General features: G+C 36.8%; 2 protein-coding genes and 1 long non-coding RNA gene across 5 annotated transcripts in view; 1 reads left to right on the top strand and 2 right to left on the bottom strand.

Moving 5' to 3' along the window:
• The first annotated feature begins 4,498 nt into the window (after positions 1-4,498).
• The window catches only part of LOC109150497, a 26,648-nt gene continuing 7,677 nt past the window's right edge, over positions 4,499-23,469 (top strand). The window contains exons 1-5 of one of the 2 annotated variants that reach the window (XM_019298420.1): positions 4,499-6,027; positions 6,120-6,236; positions 6,544-6,716; positions 6,801-6,987; positions 7,102-7,414. In XM_019298420.1, coding sequence (XP_019153965.1) covers positions 5,392-6,027; positions 6,120-6,236; positions 6,544-6,716; positions 6,801-6,987; positions 7,102-7,272 — 1,284 coding nt within the window. In that variant the 5' untranslated portion in view covers positions 4,499-5,391 and the 3' untranslated portion in view covers positions 7,273-7,414. Of the gene's footprint in view, positions 6,028-6,113; positions 6,237-6,543; positions 6,717-6,800; positions 6,988-7,101; positions 7,415-23,469 lie in introns of those variants that run through there. The other variant, XM_019298419.1, reaches the window with a different exon arrangement.
• The window catches only part of LOC109150504, an 18,539-nt gene continuing 13,338 nt past the window's right edge, over positions 18,269-23,469 (bottom strand). The window contains exon 3 of the long non-coding RNA XR_002049154.1: positions 18,269-18,557. This is a non-coding gene — a long non-coding RNA (uncharacterized LOC109150504). The remainder of the gene's footprint in view (positions 18,558-23,469) is intronic.
• Positions 18,631-20,577, bottom strand: LOC109150499 (disease resistance protein RPP13-like). Of its 2 annotated transcripts, none has more exons than XM_019298421.1 (2): positions 19,745-20,577; positions 18,631-19,104 (listed from the first exon to the last, which is right to left on the bottom strand). In XM_019298421.1, exons 1-2 carry the CDS (start codon positions 20,575-20,577, stop codon positions 19,023-19,025), a joined length of 915 nt encoding a protein of 304 aa, XP_019153966.1. In that variant the 3' UTR covers positions 18,631-19,022. The 2 variants fall into 2 exon arrangements, with proteins under 2 accessions (XP_019153966.1, XP_019153967.1); XM_019298422.1 differs by lacking the exon at positions 18,631-19,104 and adding an exon at positions 19,173-19,352.

The following is a 23,469-nucleotide window of genomic DNA, read 5'->3' as shown; positions in this document are numbered from 1 at the left end:
GCCTTGTTTGGTTTCATTTCGAACAATGCTTGCTTGACATCTTCCAGTTGGAACGGAGCATTAATCGCAGCCCATTCTTCTTGACTTAACACTGGAAAATAACCCTGCAGATTCGAAGAGACAAAAGGACAAATTTCTGAAAAAGAGTTAACAAAGAAGTTAAAGATGTGCTCTCTGATTTGAGTGTCGGAGGTAAGGTGCTGCCCATTTTCATCTTTGATATGTTTAAGGCTAGCAGAATTCATTTTCGTAGCAGTGGCTGTGTGGTAGAACTTGGTATTACGGTCTCCTGATTCGATCCATTCCTCCCTCGACCGTTGGAACCATAGGAGCTCTTCTTGGTATAAGACATCCTCAAGTTCAGTACGTAATTTCCTGTCAAGCTTAAACAAATCTGCCCTTGGTCTAATAGCCAAGGAGCATTGCACACCATTTATTCTAGCTAATAATCTTTTTTTTCTTATGAAAAATGTTGCCAAATCTACCTTTATTCCATGCTGCTTAGGACTTGGCCACAGCAGCTTTGTTGGATTCCAAGTTGCCCCCTTTGGACCAAGCTTTTTTAACACAATCTAGAAAGTTTAGGTGAGTGGACCAGGCAAGATTGAACCTGAACGACTTGGTTGAGGGAGTTTGGGCTATAGATTCTGAATTGACTAAAATTGGGGAGTGATCTGAGTTGATCATTGGTAGATGTTCGACCAACGAATTTGGGAAATTAATCTTCCATGCTATGTTGCCAAGTGCCCTATCTAGCCTTGCCCCTTTGAAGGATGGGGTATCAATTCTACGTTTCCAAGTGAATTTTGAACCGGTGTAGCCTAAGTCAATTAGAGCCTCGCAGAAAATCCAGTTTTTGAAGTCAGAGCTGCGGTTTAGGGAGAAGTTTTAGGGGCTACTGGTTTCATCCGGGCTTAACACTGAGTTGAAATCACCTACTACTAACCAGGGGATATCTGGGTGATAGCTATCATTTGTGAGGTCCGTGAACAACTTTTTACGGAGGTGTGCATTCGGGCTACCATACACAACAGAGAACAACCAAGATTTTGTGGTTGTAGGATCTACCTGCATGGTAATGAATTGTGGGTGAGTGTCAAGAATGGTTACCTGGACAGAAATCCTCCAAAAAACCCAAATCCCTCCTGAGAAACCTACTGCTTCAACTCTTATCCAATCATCAAAGCCAAAGCTGGAGCAAATCCTATCAGCTTGATAACCTGAAACCTTAGGTTCTAACAAACAAACAAAAGAAGGTTTATGTACACTAATTAAAAGCTTATGCGTGCGGTGAAAGGCTCTTGAAGCAGCACCTTGACAATTCCATACTAGACAAAACATTAAAAATAAAGAGGAGGAAGGATCACGCTCAAGAGCGCATAGGGATAGGTCCCGCCGGGCAATCAGGGCCATCAGAAATCATTGCATCAACAGGATGATTACTCTGGGGAGCTGAAGTTGAGGGTATATCCGGAGGATCATTTCTAGGAGGAAGCTCATTCTCTTGAAGAGGTGGAAACTCATGCTGATTGTCGATGTGATAAACAGTTGTGCTAGTAATATGGCGGCCTTGATTGGATCCACGAACCACGGTATGCTCGGTTTCAGCTGCTGCCCTCCTTGGTGTACCACCTCTACCACCTCTACTTCTAAACGCTCCTCGTCGAAGTGGTCCAGTGTAAGATTGTGGTTGGATCTGGTCTACTTCATTTTGCACAGGAAGAGCTTGGTTCTGAGGGAAGGTGACAGGGCTTTTGCCCCTTCGTCTATCTGTTTGAATTCTTGGTAAAGGGACATCCGAGTTCTGGTTGATGGGGCTGGATTGATGACCTTCGATGGGGTGTTCCTCGCCTTCTGTTTCTTGGTCTGCCAGAGGCCCATAGCGTGATTGGTTGTTCCTGCTGTTACCACCCGTTCTTACCCCGGTCGGTTGTCCACCGGCAGTTGCTCGATTATCGCCCCTCCGTGGACCTCTTCGATCTTTCCTTGTGACAAGCATCCATGGTCCGTAGTTCGCAGAGTAGTCGTTCCTTTGTTCAGGTAAGCCTTGCTCCCTACTATCATTGTTTACAGTTTGGTCATGCGCGTTTTGAGCAGTAGCAAGGCCACATTGATTTTCTTTGTGGCCATAGAGACCACATTGAAAGCACACAAGATGCAGTCCTTCATATTCTACCGGCCACACTTCTTCCTCAAGGGTGAACTTGGATAATAAAGGTTTCGAAATATCTATCTCTACGCAAACCCGAGCAAAGCTGCCTTTGGAGATTAGACTTGTGGTAGTATCAATCTTGATAGGCCGACCTACTCTTCTTGCAATCTTCCTTAGGAATTGTTCATCAAAGTATTCTACTGGTAGAGTAGGAAATCTGACCCATGCAAGTAACTTCTTAGTCTTGTTCTTCTTTGGACAGAAATTCGGAACCCATTCTTGGACAACCACATAGTGGTCAAGAACACTCCAAGGGCCTTCAAACTTGGCAAAATCGTAGTCTCTCTGTGATTCAAATCTAACAATATGGTATTCGTGGTTTAAAGTGATTAAATCAAAACCTGCTTCTGGTTTCCACATCTTCTGCAAGCGTTGGAGCAGGTAAGAGTAGCCCACCTTTCTACCCAAAACTCTAATAATCAAAGAACGACGCCAAGGTCTTCGGATTCTTTCTTTTTCTTCTTCTGAAATTGGGATTACCGGGTTACTGGGCACTGACCTGTCATCTTCCATGTCTGCGTCTTCTGGATTGTCCTCGCCGGCCAGAGAATCCGGTACCACGGAATGCGACGAGGCGTGGACTGGTGTATCTGAAGGAGTCCTCCATTGCGTAGAATCTGGGGAAAGAAGTTCCGCCTCAGCTTGCATGTCATGACTGCTATTGACTATTGGCGATGATAAAGATGGATCTGAGTGGTTCCTTCGTCTCTTGTGCTTCTTGGGGTTGCGCTCGGCGATACCAAGGTCCTCCGGCGACTGATAAGTCGCCGTGGGCGTCGAGCTTTCAGACAGAGTGTCGGTGACAGTTTTCATTCTTGGCAGTTTCTTGGAGAAAAAATTTCATCGTGGCGTTTGCAATGTCTAGAGGATTCACATTGGTCGTAATGGGTTTAAGTTGGAGGCGTCTCCTTTCCAAAAGAAAAAAAAAGTAGAAAATCACTTTGTTTGGTAGTAAATAGAAATTAGAATCAAAATAAATAAATAAATAATTAATTAATTAAAATAAAAATAATAAATTTATAAAAATATATAATACAAATATATACAAAGAATCCGGATAAGGTGAGGACCTAATCTTAGGTGAGGACGTGAGGACTAATCTTGTGCGTTTGTTTTTTTATTTGGATGGTCCAGATTTGAGTTCTTGAGATGACATGGATTGATCTTTTTTGTTAAAGTGGGATAATAGTGTCTTTTTCTATTTTTTTAAGTGTGAACGCATGTATAATCCTTGGCCAAATTGGTTTCCTATTTTCTTGGATCATCACCGTTGCAATTTGGAGCCGCGATTTTCTTCATCATTGATTGAGTGTTCGCCCATTCAAACTAATCAGTATTTTTTATTTTTTTTTTCGCTTGTTCTTTTGAGTATAATATTGTCTATATTTGGATTGTCGTGTATATGTATAAATGCCTGGGTAGTACGATTGTGCATTCGTGTGTGCTGATTGTGCAACCTAGTGTTGTAAGTTGTGCACTATAGGCTAGGGAGTTGTGCATTATAGCACATAGTTCAATGCATCATAGAACATTGGATGTTCACTGTGTGATTTTTTGGCGAGGTTTGAATGCATAACAATGAAGTTATTGATGCACAACGCACAGTATAGGAATGCACAACATTTTGTATAGGAATGCACATCTTTTAATAAGACTGATTTACCCTAATTTATATATTTTAATATGTTAAAGGGATTTGTTTTCTTAATTCGTGTGTTTTGTTTCTTTTAATCTCAATCATACATCATTCTGATTTAATGGTCTAGATTAGTCCTCACGTCCTCACCTAAGATTAGGTCCTCACCTGATCCGGTATACAAATACATATGTGTATATATATATATTAAGAGTTAATACCTATTTTGGTCCCTCGACTATTAGGTAAAATCCATTCTGGTCCCTCGACTATAGATAAAAGGATTTTTTGTCCCTCTATAATGGTAGATGGATGACAATTATAATGGATGACCAAATTAAGTATAATTTTATAAGTCAGAGGACTAAACTGGGTACTTTTAATAGTATGAGACTAAACTAGGCATTACCTAATAGTCGAGGGACCAAAATAGATATTAACTCATATATAAAATTCTATATTTAATACATGGTAAATGACCTCTTTAATTTTTTTCTCTCTTAATTTTTTTATTTTATTTTAATTGTCCTTGATCCATGCGGGGTGAATTCGAGTGCATATCAAACAAATTAAAATTGTCACGGCCTTTGGAATTGGAGATTCAACTCAGAAGAAAAATGGAGGCTTAAAGTGTTACTACAGAAAACCCCAGGGGTCCCCTAATAAACACAGCAGTAAAATGGGGAAAGTATGAAGATGCTCTCCCTCTTCATACTGCCTGATATGGCATCAAATTATGCATTTAGATTTCTTCTTCATTTGGATTTCAAATGTTTAATTAAAATCAAAAGAAAAATCAGAGGAGAGAGAGAGAGAGAGAGAGAGAGAGAGAGGGAGAGTGAGAGAGAATAGGAATACATTAGAGTCGGTCTAGGGAGCGGAAATGGAAGTGTGGAGCGGGGTTTCTGGCAAGAAATTAGAGAGAAAAATATGGCATTTATATAGGCGGCTTTAGATTTTGCATTTAAAACTTGAATTTTGAAAAATTTATTTGTTCCCCTCAATATCTTTGCATTATTTTGTTTAACTTTACATATATTATTGATCCGATCTGTTTCTCAGACAGCTCTAACAACTGGGTGTGAGAAAAATCCGAAGCCTTCAGATTCTTTTTTTTTTTTTTTTTTTTTTCTGAATTTTTTCTCTTTCTTGATGTATATAAGATATATGTGTACCAGAAAGTTACAATCTTTGCTGAATTATGGGGGTGTTTTTTCTTCCCAAAAAAGTTGCCGATCTTGACTCCATAACCTGCGAGATATTATGTGATCAGCTAGGGATGATAAATTTGGAATCTGCGTATTTTTTTCTTTGACTTTGCCCTTTTCTTGATTTATTACGAAATAAATTTCCTTTCCATTTTGGGTTCTTTTCTTTTATATGCAACTCTCAGATTTTGTGGAATTCTCTTTTAAATTTTCAAGATTTTGTTGTATCTTTAAGGATTGTAATTATAATGGTGTTATGTGGGAATGAATCTTATATATAGTCCCCCTCTGAGTTTGTTTCACTCAAAATCTTCAACTTTGTGCTGAGAGATTTGATGGCAATGGGGCAAGAAGAACATCCCCAGAAGTGTAGTAATAGTAGCAGTGATGGTGGGGGTGAGGGTGTTTGTAGTAGTAGATCTTCCAAAAAAATGAAACCAAAAAAAATCCCCCAAAGAGGATTAGGGGTTGCTCAGCTGGAGAAGATTAGATTAGAGGAACAACATAGAAGAGATAATCCTTTCCAAGCAGTTAGCCTTTTATCACCCAATTCAATGGTTTCATCCTTACAAATCCCACAATCACATAGCATTTTATTACCCAATATCTCTCGCCCTCACCTTTCGTCTTCCCCTTCATCAACCCCTCTGCCGCCCCCTCCACCGCCCCCTGATATCACCTCACCGAGTTTTAGAGCGTCCCCGACCTCGAAGGTTGATCAGCCTTTGCATTCGAATCCCGCTGTTCAATTCTCGAAGCAATTGAATCTGGGAGGAGGCGATAGGGGTAGGTTGATGATTCCGGGCAATAGTTACTGGCCCAAATTGTGGAATGGTGAATACAATCTTGAAGGAGAGAATCACCATGGGATCACTTTTAGGCCTAACATAAACTTGCCTATCGAATCACATACCTCGGTTTTGCCTCTCCCGAGATCACAACAGTATCAGCAACCCGCTTCTTCTTCGATGGTTAGCCAACTAAATTTAGTATCCATTCCAATATATTTATCTTTGAGGGTGCATTTGAATTGTTAAGGCTGATTGGGTTGTGAAAGATGCAGGTGAACAACTTGTCCGAGATTTCATCATCATCTGTAAGGAATTTTCAGATAGAGCCCCCTTCAAACCAAAATTACCGTGGCAATGATTATGCACCTCTGTGGCCTGAGGAAGTGAAGGTATTTCCAAGCTTTCGTTTTGATCTATTCATGTATTATGTTGAAATGGATTTAAATGTCTGGTTAAATCAAATCTGATGGGAATATGATTCAGTTTACTTCTTTAGATACTTTTTATCTATAGAGCATTCATTGTTCTTGGAAAAACCGAAACAAAAAAAAAAAAAATTGAATCTTGAATGTTATATCATATTCTTATGCTTCATGAAATTTGGATAAAAACTGAATTTGTGTGATTCTCTTTTAGCAGTTTGTGTGAAACTCATTTTGTTGATGCTATTTTCTGTTTATTACTGATTTGATTTAGATGGTTGGTGTTAAGAGGCCATACCCTTTCTCGCCCGAATATCCACCTCTTCCCTCGTTTAATTACAAATTTCCACATGGCTATGTTCCTTCCACGTCTAGACCGAATGAACCAACGTCCTGTACCAATGGTAGCATAGTCATCAATGTAGAATCGCGCAATCTGCCTATAAGGTATGATATGATTGATTTCCATACCCATACCCAGATTTCTGTTTGATGTCGAACGTATTGTTAGTTATTATGCGTCTTTCTCAGGGAAGACACTTCAAACTCGAATAATGCACAGTTTGATTCCAACTCGAGGAGTTTTAATCAAGAAAACGGAGGTCTTAACGGAGATTTCCTCTCGTTGGCCCCTCCATCAGCGGCATTACAAATAGATCCTAGATACCACCATTATTCAAGAAATCCACTCCCCCTCAATCAAGAAGCATCCAGTCAGGTGAAAAATAATAGTAGTAATTGTAGATTAGAGATAGATAGATACAGCCATATGTAGTTGATTTTCTAACTCGACTAACTTGTGTGTTTCTAATATATATATATATATATACAGAGAGGCGGTGAAGAGTTCATGAAACGGTCAGGGATTAATGAATCAGCTGAACCACAGATTTTCAGCTTCTTCCCGGCTGCAAAGGTGCAAACTACTGATGTAGAAGAAAGCCCTAAAAGAAGATACAACAGTGACTCGAATGGAGTCGTCGATCTGAACCTGAAGCTATAGCCTACCCAATCTCTTTTAATGTTTTTGCGAAGCTAGAATAGAATGTCCATTGTTTTCATGGTTTCTAGTCATTGTACGTTTTACATTACATGATGGATGGATGAATGTTCTTTTTAGTCCTTAATATACACAACTTACTTTCTACAAAGAAAGATATGGAGACAATAAATAAATAAATAGATATAGTTAATTCTTGATTTGGTCCCTCAACTATTATAATTCACTACTTTGGTTATCGGCTTTTAAACTTGTTCAATTTTATCTCCAACTATGCAATTGTTAACTAAAATGGTCATAATCAGGACTATTTTAGGTAAAAATTACATAGCTAAGAATGAAATTGAGGAAGTGTAGAAGTCGAGGATTAAAATAGTAAAATTTTAATAGTCAAGGGGCTAAATTAGGTATTTACTCTGTGTGTAAGTTGGAATTACATAAAAAGAACACCAACATCTTGGTATATTCAGACCAACTCTTTTAGAGGTCATGTAGTGTAACATTATGTTTAGTATACTCTGAACTCTCTTTACTTAAATTTTGCTTAAAAAGAAAAAAGAAAAAAAAAACTAAACACACAAGTGAGACGTGATATAGTCAAATATAGAATATGAGATGACCAGTGGCGGAGCCAGGATTTACGTTGAGTGGGGGCGAAAACGCAAAAGTAAAATGAATAAATTTGTTAAACAACAATATGCTAACTAACATTAAATAATTATTCCAAATAAACAACTATACCAACTAACATTAACGATTTTTAGCAAATGTGTTCGTCCCTAGTAATTAACATAACTGTTAAACAACTACATCAGTACAAATGGAAGGTAACTAAGCACAAAAAAATAGCTTTAGGATTCGAACTGCTGACCTTTCACTCAAATTATAAGGTCAAATAATGGCCTAACCATCTCAGCCAACCCAAACTTTGTTCAATTGTTGGTATGTTTAATATATATTCAGTTTATATGGAGTAGGGCAGTGGGGGCAGCAGCCCCCACTGCCCCCATTGTAGCTATGGAAACATTATTAATAAAATTGGAAGAATAAGTATGAATTTTATCTTGACCAATTGGATGATAAAAATATGAGTTTATTATCGAAATGGTCCCTCGACTATTGCGAAATTACAAATTTAGTCCTTGATAATTTTTCTTACCCAATTAAGTTCTCGACTTTGAAAATGTTAACTATTTGGGTCTTCCGTTAGATCAGGCGTTAGAAGTCCGTTAAATTGGAGGGCATTGATGGTATTTCACATGAGAAGACCCATTTTCAATTAATTAACGTAAATAATTAATGAATGGAAAATATTATCCAAAATCAAGCAAAAAGAAAAAGAGATCGGCGCAATGTTAACTCAGACGGCGGCGTCGCTGACGACACATGGAGGAGGCCGGAAGGAGAAGTTGCAAGAGTAGAGAGAGATGAACGGAGCCTCAGACGGGGTGATACTGGAAGAGTTGCAAAGAAAATGGCGGATTTCGCGATGGAAAGACTGGGACCAGTTCCATAACCCAAGAAATCTCCTTCTTGCCTTGGTAGGGGAAGTGGGAGAGCTGTCTGAGATATTTCAGTGGAAAGGTGAAGTACCAAGAGGCCTCCTTGGATGGGAAGAGGAAGAGAAGCAGCACTTGGGTGAAGAGTGTTAGATATACAATAGTCTAACTATAATGAACCATAGTATACGAGAAACCTGACCTCGTATGATAGCGGAAGCGTAGCCATGTAGGTCTCCAGGCTCCAGCCATAGTTGATGTTCCTGTTGTGTTGCCTCTTAACGGTAGACCGTCAGCCATGTTTTGCCTCAGACCTGACTCAGAACCCTAGATGGTGTATTGGTATCTACTGAGTGGTCTGAGTACCGTAACTGAATGTGCTAACTAATCCATAAACCTGTATCCCATCAATCCAGGTTTATATTAAGCACAGAGTTTGGTTGACTAACAACTACTAGTTATTAAGTCCAACCAGACCACTTAATAAGCCTAGTCAACTTGCACCACTTAATTAAGGCCCTAATATATAATATATAATATATATTATTAGGGAAAATCTTACATTCTCCCACTTGGTGCAAGTACTAGCACAACCTTCATCAAAGAACAAAACACACGAATCATAGTGACATTTCCTCTATTTAATAAGAGTAGTATCTATTATGGTCACATGCATTTTAATTCTCCAACTTAGGTCCTTAATGAACAAACCCTATGTTTATTCTCGGTACCTTAAGGGATGTTTCTCAAAATACATTATGTGCACAACTGAAGGAGAAAACGCATCCAAATTGTACAAAAGAGTACACTGTATGATCTCTAAAACTTTATAAGCATGCCTTAAGTAGAGATCCCTTAATGTTAGCATAATGCTAACTATATTCCATGACTTCTTTATAAGTTAACTTTAAGTACTATCTCTAACAGCTAAGAGTTTGGAGTTGACACGTCTGTCACTCCCACTCATCAAAAATAGCCAAAAGATAGTCAAGTCACAGAAGCATTCCAATAACTTAGACAATAAACCAAATGTCTAAGTCCATGAATTTGGAATCTTAATCATACACCATAACTTCCCAAATAACTTCAATGTCCACTTTAAATGAACTGAACATATTGAGTCTTACTTATATGTCTCACAAAATTGTTTTGAGCCTTACAAACCAAAATGGCCCAGGATCAATTTTGAAGAAACTAAAGACTCTGTTAATCACTGAAGAATTTATTAGATGACAGTGCCCCACAAGTTCAATGCTTTTATTCTAATAAATTCATTAATATTGTTACAACATTTTCATAAATATATTGTACAACCAAATGTTCAATAATTCGAACTTATGAATTTATATAAACAAATACAAAATTAATACTTGTGGAATCTTATGGACTTATTGTTTGACATACAATCAAATTTAGGATGTATGAAACCATTTAAATCCATAAACTTTAGTGGAGTAACATAATGATCTTTTTCTAAATGATCACTCCCACTGATTAAAACATTCTTCAGCAAAATTAATAAAATGAACTTAATAATATACATACTCATAATTGATTTATTGACCAACTAACAAATGAAGACATAATTCCCAACCATTAGTTGGACATACTAAATAATCAATTTTTGGTTCCAATTAAAGTCCAACTAAATAATGAAGATATAATTCCCCACCATAGTTGGACATACTAAAAAAAAAAAAAAAAAAAATACATCTTCCAAAACCAAGTTAGAATTTGGCTCAAAAGATATATTTAATTATTAATGAAATCCAAAAGATGTATGTCAAATCACGTAACTTACTACAGTTAGTCCGAAGAACTGAGCAAGATTCGTGGATCAATTAATAAAAGTGTCTAAATTTTGGGAAGTGACTGAAAACATGTTTTGCCAATGCAAACCATGAACCTTAGAATTATAATTGAGCTAAATTTATAAATTCTAAGAAATTGTGATAAAATTATTATCTAATGGGTTGAAGGATTTATTGACATAAAACTTGCCTATGGGCTAAAGTTTTAATTTTATTAAATCCAATTAAGAAACCCTTATGATAATATTTTTCACAATTACTAAAGAGCCAGAAGAATCTAGTGACATAAAACTTGCCTGTGGGCTGAAGTTTTACTCAATTAGATCCTAACCGAAAAATTTTATTTATGATGAAACAATTTATCAAATGAGTTGAAGAATCAAATGATATAAAACTTGTCTGTAGGCTAAAGTTCTATTCAATAAGATTCATTGCTATCATTATGATAAAAAACTTAAGAGATCATGTTCCTTTTCTTAATCCCTGTGGGCAAATTAAGAAATATGATCTAAAGTTTACATCATAAAATTAAACTTCATGATAGAACTGAAAATTATTTACAAATAGCCATAAAGTAAATAAATAAATTTATTTCTATCATCATTGATAAAACTACTAAACTACATTCCGATACATAATTGCCTGTGAGCTAAATTATGATCGTAGTCCAGTATTTCATCCTGATTAATCATACAAATATAACGAAATTGTCTGTGGGCTAAATTTCATCATATTACATACAATTAATCACAAATGATATGTCCAAAACTTTATGTGATCAAAATAAACCGCTTAATATATAATTTTAACAGATTGAGGATGCTGTGGCTACTCCAAAACCAAATTAAAATTATAAGATCACTAGACAATTATCAAATTCTTGCCTAAACTTTATGTGATTAAAACTTAATAATCTTAGGTAGCTGAATATGCTGTAGCTATTCCTTAATTAACCAAGATTGAAAACTTAAGAGACTTCAGTAAATTAAAGATGTTTTGGCTATTCTTTAATGGACCGAAATCAAATCACATTGGCTAGGAATACTTAAAATTTTGATAAACAGATTATACCAAATTGAAATGGGAAAATCTAAATATACTCCAAGGAAAGGTGGTTAGAGACTAAGTCTCACTGAAAACCAATTCCTTAGATAGAGTATCAATTTAAGGAGACTAGTGGCACAAGATGTGTTCTTAAGTCTTGGCCATTAAAACTAGTATGTCTCACCGATTCATATATACTTAATGTATAACTGTTTGGAGTATAAACCAGTAAACTGTATGGTATACACCAGAAAACTTTAGGGTTCACCTATGATTAAAACTTAAATGGTGAACTAAATTAGCGGACTAAATGTGCTTAAATTCAGGCACTACCGCGACTAAAGTTTATGCATAAGTCCAACTTAAATAGGAACTAATATAATTCCATCTCAAAGAATGCATTGCTAAAGGCATAATAAAATTGCATAATTTAAAACATAATATTATGCTTAGGACGAACATGCATAAAATTAAACATTAAACTCATATATTCCAAATAAATTGCATAACTTAAAGCAATTTACAATATGAGATTTTAAAGTATAAACTTAATATTCAAACACCGATGAGTCCAAACCAAAAGAGACCCAACATTTTGAATAATAATGTACTGAATATATACTTTAAATTTTTTTAAACTGTAAGCCCATGGTAAAATGTTTTAATGCATAAAGATCAAATTCATGAGAAATAACTGAATTTACAAATTCAAACAATATCAAACCAAAAGGATATGCTAGCATTTGTAAATTAAAATCTCACAAACCCTAATTGTATAATTAAACTTAATATTATGCACTTAATGTGATCGAATGCATAAAACAATCTAGAAAGTATGAACCAACTAAAGAATATGAATTTATACCAAATATTCATACTTAACCAAACAAGGGCAATCAAAACTAAAATCATAATTCAAAGAACTAAATGAATTATGTAATTAATGGCAAAAGTTAATTGCCTAAAAAATATGTTTTTCCAAGATTATTAAATTGATTCAAAATCACTCTCCATAACCCAGATAATAATATTACTATTATGAATGGCAAAATTGCAAATAACCAAAATAGCAATAAATAGCCATAATAATATTATCACATTATTTAGGAGACTAAATATGGAAAAAAAACAATGATTAAAACCGCTAACATTAATAAACGTTTTCAGATAAAATTTTGAAAACTTAATAAAATTTGAAGTCCGAAAAACATTAATGTCAAGAAAAATTATTTTCTGCGCTGGAATATTGTCACATAAATTTATTTGGAAACAGTTCAAGGTACATAGCTGAGTACCATAACAATATTAATGTCATCATTAATTAATTATTAATAGTAATAGGTAACATTATAATCACTACTAACATTAATAATAACGACAAACTGAAGTATGGTAATGCACCTTTAAATGTTTCTATTTTTCTTAAGAATAAAATATGTGACTAGTCCAAATTAGTGGTTAACTGTAATTGTAGTACTAATTATCAATAATAAGCATAAAAGATAATTAATGGCTAACCTTAATGATGCAAACCGCATCTGCCCATTGCGCTAACAACGATGACGATCCACAAGAGAAGAAAAGACTCCAGAATTCTCCCAATCTTCACTATCGGTGTCAATAAACTCGATACAGCGTCCAATGGTACGTTAAAAAATTTATTGGTAGGACTTAATTACCAACATTAATAGTCATGTAAAATGAAGTGGTAATCATACCAATGTACCAAATATAGCAGATTACCATTAAATGATAATTATTATGAAAAGTAATAAAATGAGATTAGCCCCTAAACTTAATAACATTAATTAATAATGCTAATTAATAATAATTACAATAAAAGCAAAACTGTAATTAAGGGATGCCAAATACTAATATCAATTTACCACATAATAATTAACCATGACTATTATGATACTAAGGGAGACTGAAATTAAGGTAATAACCAAATTTACCATTATAAGACAACATACCAACTATATTGCTTTTGCCACAAAATCAAAGACTTAATATTATTATTAAGGCCCTGAAACTATTGATAGATTAAAAATTAATCAACTTAAATAATAGTTTGTAATTCTTAATGGCCAAAATAACAATTAGATCCTTAAATCCTTAATGTCTCAAAACAGGCTAAGACAATAATTATAGCACTTAACCACTCAAATTAGGCTCATGAACCTCAATAGACCAAGTGAATTATAACATGAATGATAAATGGTCTAGTACTGTATAGACCCAAAACTTAATATTATTACCAACAATAAATACCAAAATATGGTAGTTGGTAATAATTAGAACTGAATAAACATGTTATAATCAAAATGAGCTATAATTATTATTTAAAATATCAATCAAAATGGTGGGATCCATACTTTAATGACCCAAGATAGGTCCCAAATAGCTTGTTCAAAATAGGTTCTAAAGTCCCAAAGACACATAAAATTAAAATGTTCTCAAAATTAAGGGAAACCAAACAAGCTACTTAACAGGCCATAATGCTTAAAATTGGCCAAAGGATCTAAAATTGAATGATATTTAATAATAAATTTATGAGTTAAGAATATGATAAATCCAACCTTAATGCATGCTATTACGAATGTATAATTATAACAATAATTTATGAATATACGTAGCATGTCTGGATTTGCATATTAATATATAATTAACCCATATCTAAAAACATAATAAGCCTCAATGAAAGTTATATCCTTGATTTATGTCACTCTTTTTGTATGCAAATAAATGTGTACATTTTACTTTAAATGTTGTACATTCCAATGTTATTAGACAAAACTATCCTTACACCGTTATAACACCGTTAGTTTTTAATTCTAACTTTAATAACACATCATTATTACCATACACCTATATCTATCATATCTTTTTCTTATTTTTAATTATCATTTTATTAAAATCATTATATATTAATTTAATACTTAATTATATTTTAATTAAATTTCTATGAATGATAAATTATATATGTGTGTGTACAAAATACATATATTATTTGTATATATATCATTTAATTTATAATTTTTAATTATTTGATTTATCAATGTTTTAATATTGGGCATGAATTTTCGCGCATCGCGCGTACACAATGTTAGTATCCTAAATAAATTACAATACTTCAGGCAATTTAATATAAACCTCAATATTAAATTAAAATTCAAATAGCAAATTTAAAACTTAATATTTGCCCAAAATTGAATGATAATTTAATAATAAATTAATGAGGAATTAAATTGAACAATTAAGCTAGAAGAAGTCTAAATATGATGATGAAAAACACTAAAGCAAACCCAATAACTAAAGTAGGCATTGATTTTTTTTTTAAAGTATTGGACCGGGTCTGCCCGAATGGGCCTGACCCGGCCCAAAGAATCATAATCCATGACCATCTTCTTCTTCATGTTAATTAAGCCGGAAACATAGCAGCAGAGTCGCCTGAAGGAGAAAGAGAGGACACGCGACGACGCCAGAAAACCAGCTCGCCTCCGCCATCTTTCCTCGTCGCGACACGCCGCCGGTCGACGAACGCAACAGCAGCACGGAGATGGAGAGCGGCAGCCCGTCGCCGGCGTCGCCTGATAGAGAAGAACAAGCAGCGACGCCGCCAGGAAAACTCAGCCACGCCTCCGTTGCGTCTCCACACTGTGCAACGCCAACAACCGCCGCCTGCAATTCCAAGTCGCACCACCGTCGTGTCGTCATATCGCTAAAGCCAAAAATGTAATGGCGGCGAGTCGCATTCGAACCAGTGCATAAGACTCCTTCTTTTTCCGGCCAAAACAAATTGGCGACAGTCACGCCAAAAGAATCACAATATACATTTAATTTCAAAATAAAGGAAATTAAAATAATTGTGCTTAATCCTCATAATTAAATTCCAAGCAATATTTTCGAAAAATAAACTATGTACAGGAAACTTTATGTACACAAAATTAATATAATTTTTCGAAATAATTTTTAAGAGACAAATATATACAAACTTGATGTATATAAAGACATTAATGTTGATTAAGGCAAAACAATCAACCATGCAGAGATTATAAGGGCTCTGATACCAAATGTTAGATATACAATAGTCTAACTATAATGAACCATAGTATACGAGAAACCTAACCTCGTATGATAGCGGAAGCGTAGCCATGTAGGTCTCCAGGCTCCAGCCATAGTTGATGTTCCTGTTGTGTTGCCTCTTAACGGTAGACCGTCAGCCATGTTTTGCCTCAGACCTGACTTAGAACCCTAGATGGTGTATTGGTATCTACTGAGTGGTCTGAGTACCGTAACTGAATGTGCTAACTAATCCGTAAACCTGTATCCCATCAATCCAGGTTTATATTAGGCACAGAGTTTGGTTGACTAACAACTACTAGTTATTAAGTCCAACCAGACCACTTAATAAGCCTAGTCAACTTGCACCACTTAATTAAGGCCCTAATATATAATATATAATATATATTATTAGGAAAAATCTTACAAAGAGCTCATTTGAAAACCTAAGCCTATTCCCGACAACAAGTAGTCAACAGAGCAGAGACCCAGGCCGCTTCAGCTCAAATACGCGTCGCAACGGAGCAGAGAACCAGTGCGTTTTCCTTCTCGTCACCATCTTTCTCCAAATCTGCTGGGTTCTCTTCTCCCTCATCCATTCATCTCCCGCCAAGTCTGCCTCCGGCCACCACCATTTGTTGCCCACCGCCACGACTGCAGCTCCGACAAGGTCTACGTCTATGAGACTTGTTGCTCCACCGCCATGACTGCAGCTCCGGCAAGATCTACGTTTATGAGACTCTGCGGTGTTCAACTACGAGCTCGTAGAGAATTGCAATGAGCTGGATCCTTGGAAGGCAACCGGATGCAAGGTGGTCGCTAATGGCGGATTTGAGCTGCCAACGAAAGGGCTGGAAAGCGTGGTTCCCGAGAATCTCCTCCTAGCTTGTTACTGGACAGATATGTACTACGCGGAGCTGATTTACCACGAGCGAATGTTGAATCACCAGTGTAGAACCATGGATCTGGAGGAGGCCACCAGATTCTTCATCACCAGTGTCGGCAAGTTTTTGTTCCCAAGAGGTTTACAGTAGTCAGTCGAGAAGTGAAAAGACGAAGAAGAAAGGCTTTAATAAATAAAATGTGTGAAATTACCTTTTTGTCCTTAAATTAACAGCTTATGGATGGAATTTTAATGGAGGACGAAAATGGTTAACATTTTCAAAGTCGAGGACTTAATTGGGTAGGAAAAATAGTCGAGGACCAAATTAGTAATTTTGCAATAGTCGAGGGACCATTTCAATAATAAACTCTAAAAATATTTATAAATTTTATATGATAATAAGTGTGATGTATATATCATACAATGAGGCATGAGCTCATACAACTAATGGATTAATGTACAAATACAAAAAAGATAAAAATTGATTTTTTTTTTTAAACACAAAAAAAAATAAAAAAATAGAGTTAATGAATAATTTGGTCCCTCAATTATTAGCGAACTGTCAATGTAGCCCCTCAATTGCTTATTCATCGATTTGGTTCCCGAAAACAATTATTTTTAGTCGATTTAGTCCCTCAGGCCGTACCAAGACCATGTGGTCTAATGGTACTCGGGTTGGACTTCCATTTGGAAGGTTGTGAGTTTGAGCATCCACCTCTTTGTGTTTCAGTAGGTTGAGAAAGTATATGAACATATACTACATTGTAATAGAGCTAGTAACATTCAAAAAAAAAAAAAAAAGTCCCTCAGGCCGTCTTCCGTTGATGGCCGGAGGGACTAAATCGACTAAAAATAATTGTTTTTGAGGACCAAATCGATGAATAAGCGAATGAGGAGGACCAAATCGATGAATAAGCGAATGAGGAATTACATTGACAGTTCGCTAATAATTGAGGGATCAAATCGTTCATTAACTCTAAAAAAAATCAACAAGACAACAATGACAACCACAAGATTTGGAAGAATTGGAAAAAGGGACTAAATCGACTAAAAATAATTGTTTTTGAGGACCAAATCGATGAATAAGCGAATGAGGAATTACATTGACAGTTCGCTAATAATTGAGGGATCAAATCGTTCATTAACTCTAAAAAAAAATCAACAAGACAACAATGACAACCACAAGATTTGGAAGAATTGAAAAACAACATCAAAGCATAAAAATAATATAAGTTACTTGTCAATAATATTTTTAATTTAATAGAGAAGGCTTTTCAAGATAATTGTCTTGAATAGTAATTCTTAGTATATGTTGGATCTTCCATCGATCTGAGCCTTCAACACTTATACTTTGAACAAGTTGTTGAGATGGGCGAAATAGATGCAATTGTTTCAAATGCTCAACTTCTCTCAAGCCTTCTGGAAGCATTTCTAGACATTTACACTCCTCCATATATAGTGACTCAAGCCATGTCATAGCTCCTTTTCCTATTTCCCACTTGGTAAGCTCTGGGCAATGTATGACTAGCTTCTTGAGTTTCGGAAAGCTCCCTTCACTGCACAGTAACTGCTCTCCACTATAACTGTCAATGTAGAGATCCAACAGGCTTGGCAGTTTCTCCAAACTATTGAAGAAATCCTCATCTACATCACACGTATGTATATAAATTCTACGAAGATAGTTAGGAGTGCTAATAAACTTTACCAGTTTTTCAAACCTAGAGAGCTGGAGCTTCGCGAGAGAAAGGGGTGGCGAGAAATCTATAAATTCTTGTAATCCATCACTTCGAATAGATAGAGACTTAAGATTTGTCATTTTATTTACAGAATCACAAATTGCTCTCCAGCATTCCTCCCCTTCCTCGAAAATAATATTCAACTCAGTGAGTTGTGCGATGTTTACTAATTCTCTTGCTTGGATGGTATTAATAAGTATGCTAGATAATGTTTGAAGCTGAAAAAATGTGAATACTATATCTGGCACTTGTACTCCATTGCTTAAAAAGAGATGTCTCAGCTGCTTAAGTTGTGACACGCCGCATTTAGACAAACTCCGCACTGAAGTATTTCTTAGATCCAATGTCTGTAGATTGTGCAATCTTCCCAACGAATCTGGGAGATGTCTCGTACCCCTATTACCAGTCAGACTTAAGTACCTAAGATTAATTAGATCCCCAACCTCATTGGGCAGTTCCTCCATACCACGAGGTAACCATTCCAACACCAAAACTCTGAGCAACTTCATGTTTTGGAGCATCTGAGGGAATGAATTCACAGCAATCCCTTTACAGTAGTTGATGATTAGTGTACGTAGCTTCTTCATATTTTCGTAGCAATTGTCAAGCTCAACCTTTTGCTCCTTTTCCAGGATGATCAAACTACGCCTTTGCTTCCACTCAAGTTTCCAGCTACTTTGCTCCAACTTGATGATTTCAGCAAACATTTCCCTTCTAATCACCTCACGGGCCACATCACGGTAAAGATCGTGCATTTCGATTCTTTCCAACTCTTCACCATCGTACTCATTGGGAATGATCTGAAGCAAGCTTCTATTTTTGAGCTGAAGGAAGTAATCCCTTGCGATGTGCTCTAGTGTTGTGCCACTATGGGGACGGGGATCATCATTGATAAACCCCTCTGCAATGCACATGCGGATCAACCTTTGGGCACCAATGCGATATGTTTTGGGAAACATTGCACAGTATAAGAAACATGACTTGAGGTGAGTTGGCAGTTCATAATAACTCAACAACAAGGCTCTGTTGAGAGATGATAGACTGCCACCTGCTTCAGATTCAAATTCATGTGAGTAGTAGTCAAGGCTTTTGAGAGCATCCCTCCATTTTGATGGATCATCACCTTTTGTGGACATCAACCGAGCCATTGCAAGAATTGCAACAGGTAAACCTGAGCATTTCTCAACCAATGCTCTTCCGGATTCTTCAAGCCCATTAGGCCAGCTGCCCGAATAAAAAGCCAATTTGCAGAAAAGGGTGCATGCCAAATCAAATTCTAATGCCTTCACCTCAACATAATGAGGTACAGCCCCGAGAAAAGACCCTTTGGCTATGTTTTTATTGCGGCTAGTGACAATAATTGAAGATGCACGGTTACCCGGAAGTTTTATTTTAGCCAAGAGAGTATGATCCCAAACATCATCAAAAAATACAACATACCTCTTCCCTTTCAAGTAGTTGCAAATGTGTTGGTGGAGAGATTTTCCATCTGCTTTCTCCAGTTTAGATGGCATCTCTGTTCCATCACTTGTGTAGAGCCCATTGATTGTTGCCCTCAGAACAAATTCAATATCTGAGGAGTGGTTCACATCAACCCACCAACAATAATCAATGCTGCGATCCTTCGTGACTCTTTCATGAACTTGCTTCGCCAAAGTAGTTTTCCCACAACCTCCAGCTCCCCAAATCGTGATCAACTTCACTTGATCACTACGCTTCTCAATCAGTTGTGCTATCCGGTTGACTTCCATATCTATCCCCACTGCCTCTATCCCCTCCATATATCCACTCCCACTGCTCATCAGTAACTCATTTCTTCCATCATTTGTTTTGAGTTTTATACCGTACTTTGATTTGTCTGCTTCTAGAACAAGTAGCTTCTCATCCATGGCTTTTAACTGCTGATGGAAGCAAAACTGTATCTTCACCCTCTTGGCAAAGCTATGCACGTTGGCAAAGAGGGAGTTGAGTTGACAAAAATTGCAGGGAGGAGTATTGAGTTCTAGAAGCTTGGAATCCAACATGAATTCCTCCAACAAGTCCTCAAGTTGAAGTGTGGTATCCCTCAGTTGAGTCGCCCAGCTCTCTGCTACCTTGGTGTCTTGTTTCCCCTTGCCTGAATCGTCAACGTAGCCTTTCATGTTCGCTAGCCGAGCAGTGATTTTGTCCACCTCAGCTTTGATTCTCCACTGGAATATTACTTCTTGGGATACTTCTTGGAAAGCTTGTTCCTTCAGCTTTCCAACTACAAAATTAACGATAGCATCAGCCATAACTATGGCGAAACACAGATTGTGTCTTCTGAGTAAGTATACAAATTAAAGATGGGTTTGCTTAATTGTGGGGGTGATAGATTAAACATGGTTTTTGCTGCAAATATATACACCAAATTAATCCCTCAGCTGGTTTGGTGAGATAGATGCCATTACCAAATTAATTAGTCCCCTCAAAATATTTAATCTCCAACTTGCATTGGTCAACAACGTAACAACCAATTAATTAATGGGTGATTAACCTCATCAACCTGTTGGTCTTTATTTATACACCTAATGAGCTGTTCCTAGCAATTTAAATAATCAAAGTAAACATCAATCACATGTCATACAGGATACAATACTCAAAACATAATTAATAAGTTCTGTTTTTGTGTATAAATAATGACAACCATTATACTACGGGTCATGGTCCAACTAACAAATTGAACCATTAACATAAGATTCATTATTATTAGTATGTTGAATGTTCATTTTTAGTACATTCAATGTTAATTTTTGAGTTAATACCACAAATGTTCCTCTAACTATTGAGGTAATACTCCTTTTTAGTCCTCAACTTTTAATTCGACCAAAACACATACCTCGACTTTAATTTTTTACCACAAATAATCCTCTATTAGTATAAATACTGAGAAAATTACATTTTTGGTCCTATGACTATAGAGAGTGTTAATTTCAATTCTTGACTTTTAAAACTAACAATTTAGTCATTTATCTATGCATTTTTTGTGGTCCTCCCGGCCAAATCACCAGTGGGAATTGGCCGGAAAAACGTTTGACATGGTTAATTAAATATAAGGGGGTAAATTGGTCAATTTAAGTAAGAAAAAAAGGACAAAATGGTCTTTTTATGTTTAAAAAAATAAAAAGTTTATCTGCTTCTTCTTCCACGCTCACCGCCGAGCCACCATTCTTGTGACTGGCGGTATCTTGCAGCGACGGCCGGAAAGTTTATTTGCTTCTTCTCAACACTTATTTATGCTAGCTAGCTACACAGAGAATTAATGTTGCCTCCTCAACGTTGCCTCCTAAACCAGTTGCAGAGCAAATGCAGACTTGTTTGCGCCATTGTGGAGATATCTTTCTGCAATTCCATGAAACATCCCAAACAAAATTTAGACCATAACACAAGATTCAACAAGGGAAAACAAGGGGAAAAAAAGTTGTGGGGTTAGGCAAAAAATTCACCTTTTCTTGAAGATATCACGGTGGCTTGCTTCAAGGCAGTCAACGAAGCTTGAACCAAACACAACAATGGCGGCAGAGGCAGAGCAACAGCTATCATGGTGCTAGTCCCTCTTCAAGGCCACTTAATCCCTTTCGTGGAGCTCGCACTCAAGTGGCTTCAAAGGGCTTCATCGTCACCTTCATCAACACAGATAACCCACGCCAAAATAACCCGAGCCCGCTCACTCACCGGAGAATCTTCAGACCAAGACGAAGACATTTTCTCCGATGAGCGGAACCTTCACAGCTTGGACATTTGCTACGTCACACTCAGGGACGGTTTCCCCCTTAGCTAAACTCATGAAGATCGAGCCGCTGAACGGTATAAATTACCGAAGGTGGGCTGTGAAGATGATGGTGCACTTCGAGACGCACAAGGTTGATTATGTGCTCACCGGCTGTCCTTTCGGTCAAACCGCTGTAGCAACAACTCCAACAACACCAACCCCGGTCGGAGACGAGATCGAGATTGCTTCGACCGAAGAAACAATTCCATATCCGATGACACCAGATCCAAAGACGTCTGCGCCCGCAAAATCGTCTTCAACAACTCAAGATGTTCGAAACAAGTTCGAACGTGACAATAAAATGGTAAGAGGAATACTGCTTCAATACATGACCGATTCTCTTCTTGATATTTATGCACCTCACAAGTCAGCGAAGGCAATCTGGGATTTGCTACAAAAGAAATACGGGTCAGACGATGCAGGCTGGAAAAAGTATGCGGTTGCAGGTTGGTTAAACTACAAAATGGTTGACGGTAAGCATATAATTGATCAAGTTCATGAATTCGAAAATTTAGTTGGGGATTTAATAACCGAAGGGGTTCCGGTAAGCGACACATTGCAAACTTATGCTTTGGTTGAAAAATTACCTGACTCGTGGTCCGAATTTCAAAATAAAATGAAACATGAACCAAAGTTAAGTACATGGGAAGAAGGGAAGGTCTGTAGACTAGTGAAGTCCCTATACGGGCTAAAACAAGCTCCAAAACAGTGGTATGAAAAATTTCACAAAACACTGTTGGATCTGGGTTACGTGGTAAACAGATCAGATGCTTGTCTATACTCAAAAGAAGTTGAGTCAAGCATAGTGCTCATCTGCATCTATGTAGATGACATGCTAATCTTTAGTCCCAATGTCGAAACAATAATAGAGACCAAAAGGTCTCTTTCTGAAAGATTTGACATGAAGGACTTGGGGAAGGCGGATGTGATACTTGGAGTAAAAGTCATTCAAAGTGAAAATGACTACAAGTTGTCACAAAGCCACTATACAGAAAAACTGTTAAGGAAGTTTGACAGTTATGAAGTGACCCCGGCTCCAACTCCGTATGACTCTAGTGTCAAACTGATAAAACACACTGGAGCAGGAGTGGCGCAAGAGGACTATGCAAAGTTAATAGGGAGTCTGATGTTCCTAATGAACTATACCAGACCTGACATTGCTCTTGCAGTCAACAGACTCAGTCGGTACACTCATAATCCAAGTGAGGTCCACTGGCATGCATTAAAACGTGTACTACGTTATCTGAGAGGCACCATCGAGTGGGGCCTGCAGTACACTGGTTTCCCAAATATCCTAGAGGGATATTGCGATGCAAACTGGGTCAATGACAGCGATGATGTAAGCTCCACTAGTGGGTATGTGTTTACCATGGGC

This window comes from Ipomoea nil, unplaced genomic scaffold (assembly GCF_001879475.1).
Source record: "Ipomoea nil cultivar Tokyo-kokei standard unplaced genomic scaffold, Asagao_1.1 scaffold2279, whole genome shotgun sequence".
In the NCBI taxonomy this organism is placed as follows: Eukaryota; Viridiplantae; Streptophyta; class Magnoliopsida; order Solanales; family Convolvulaceae; genus Ipomoea; species Ipomoea nil.
This window is presented reverse-complemented; position numbering and strand designations above follow the sequence as displayed.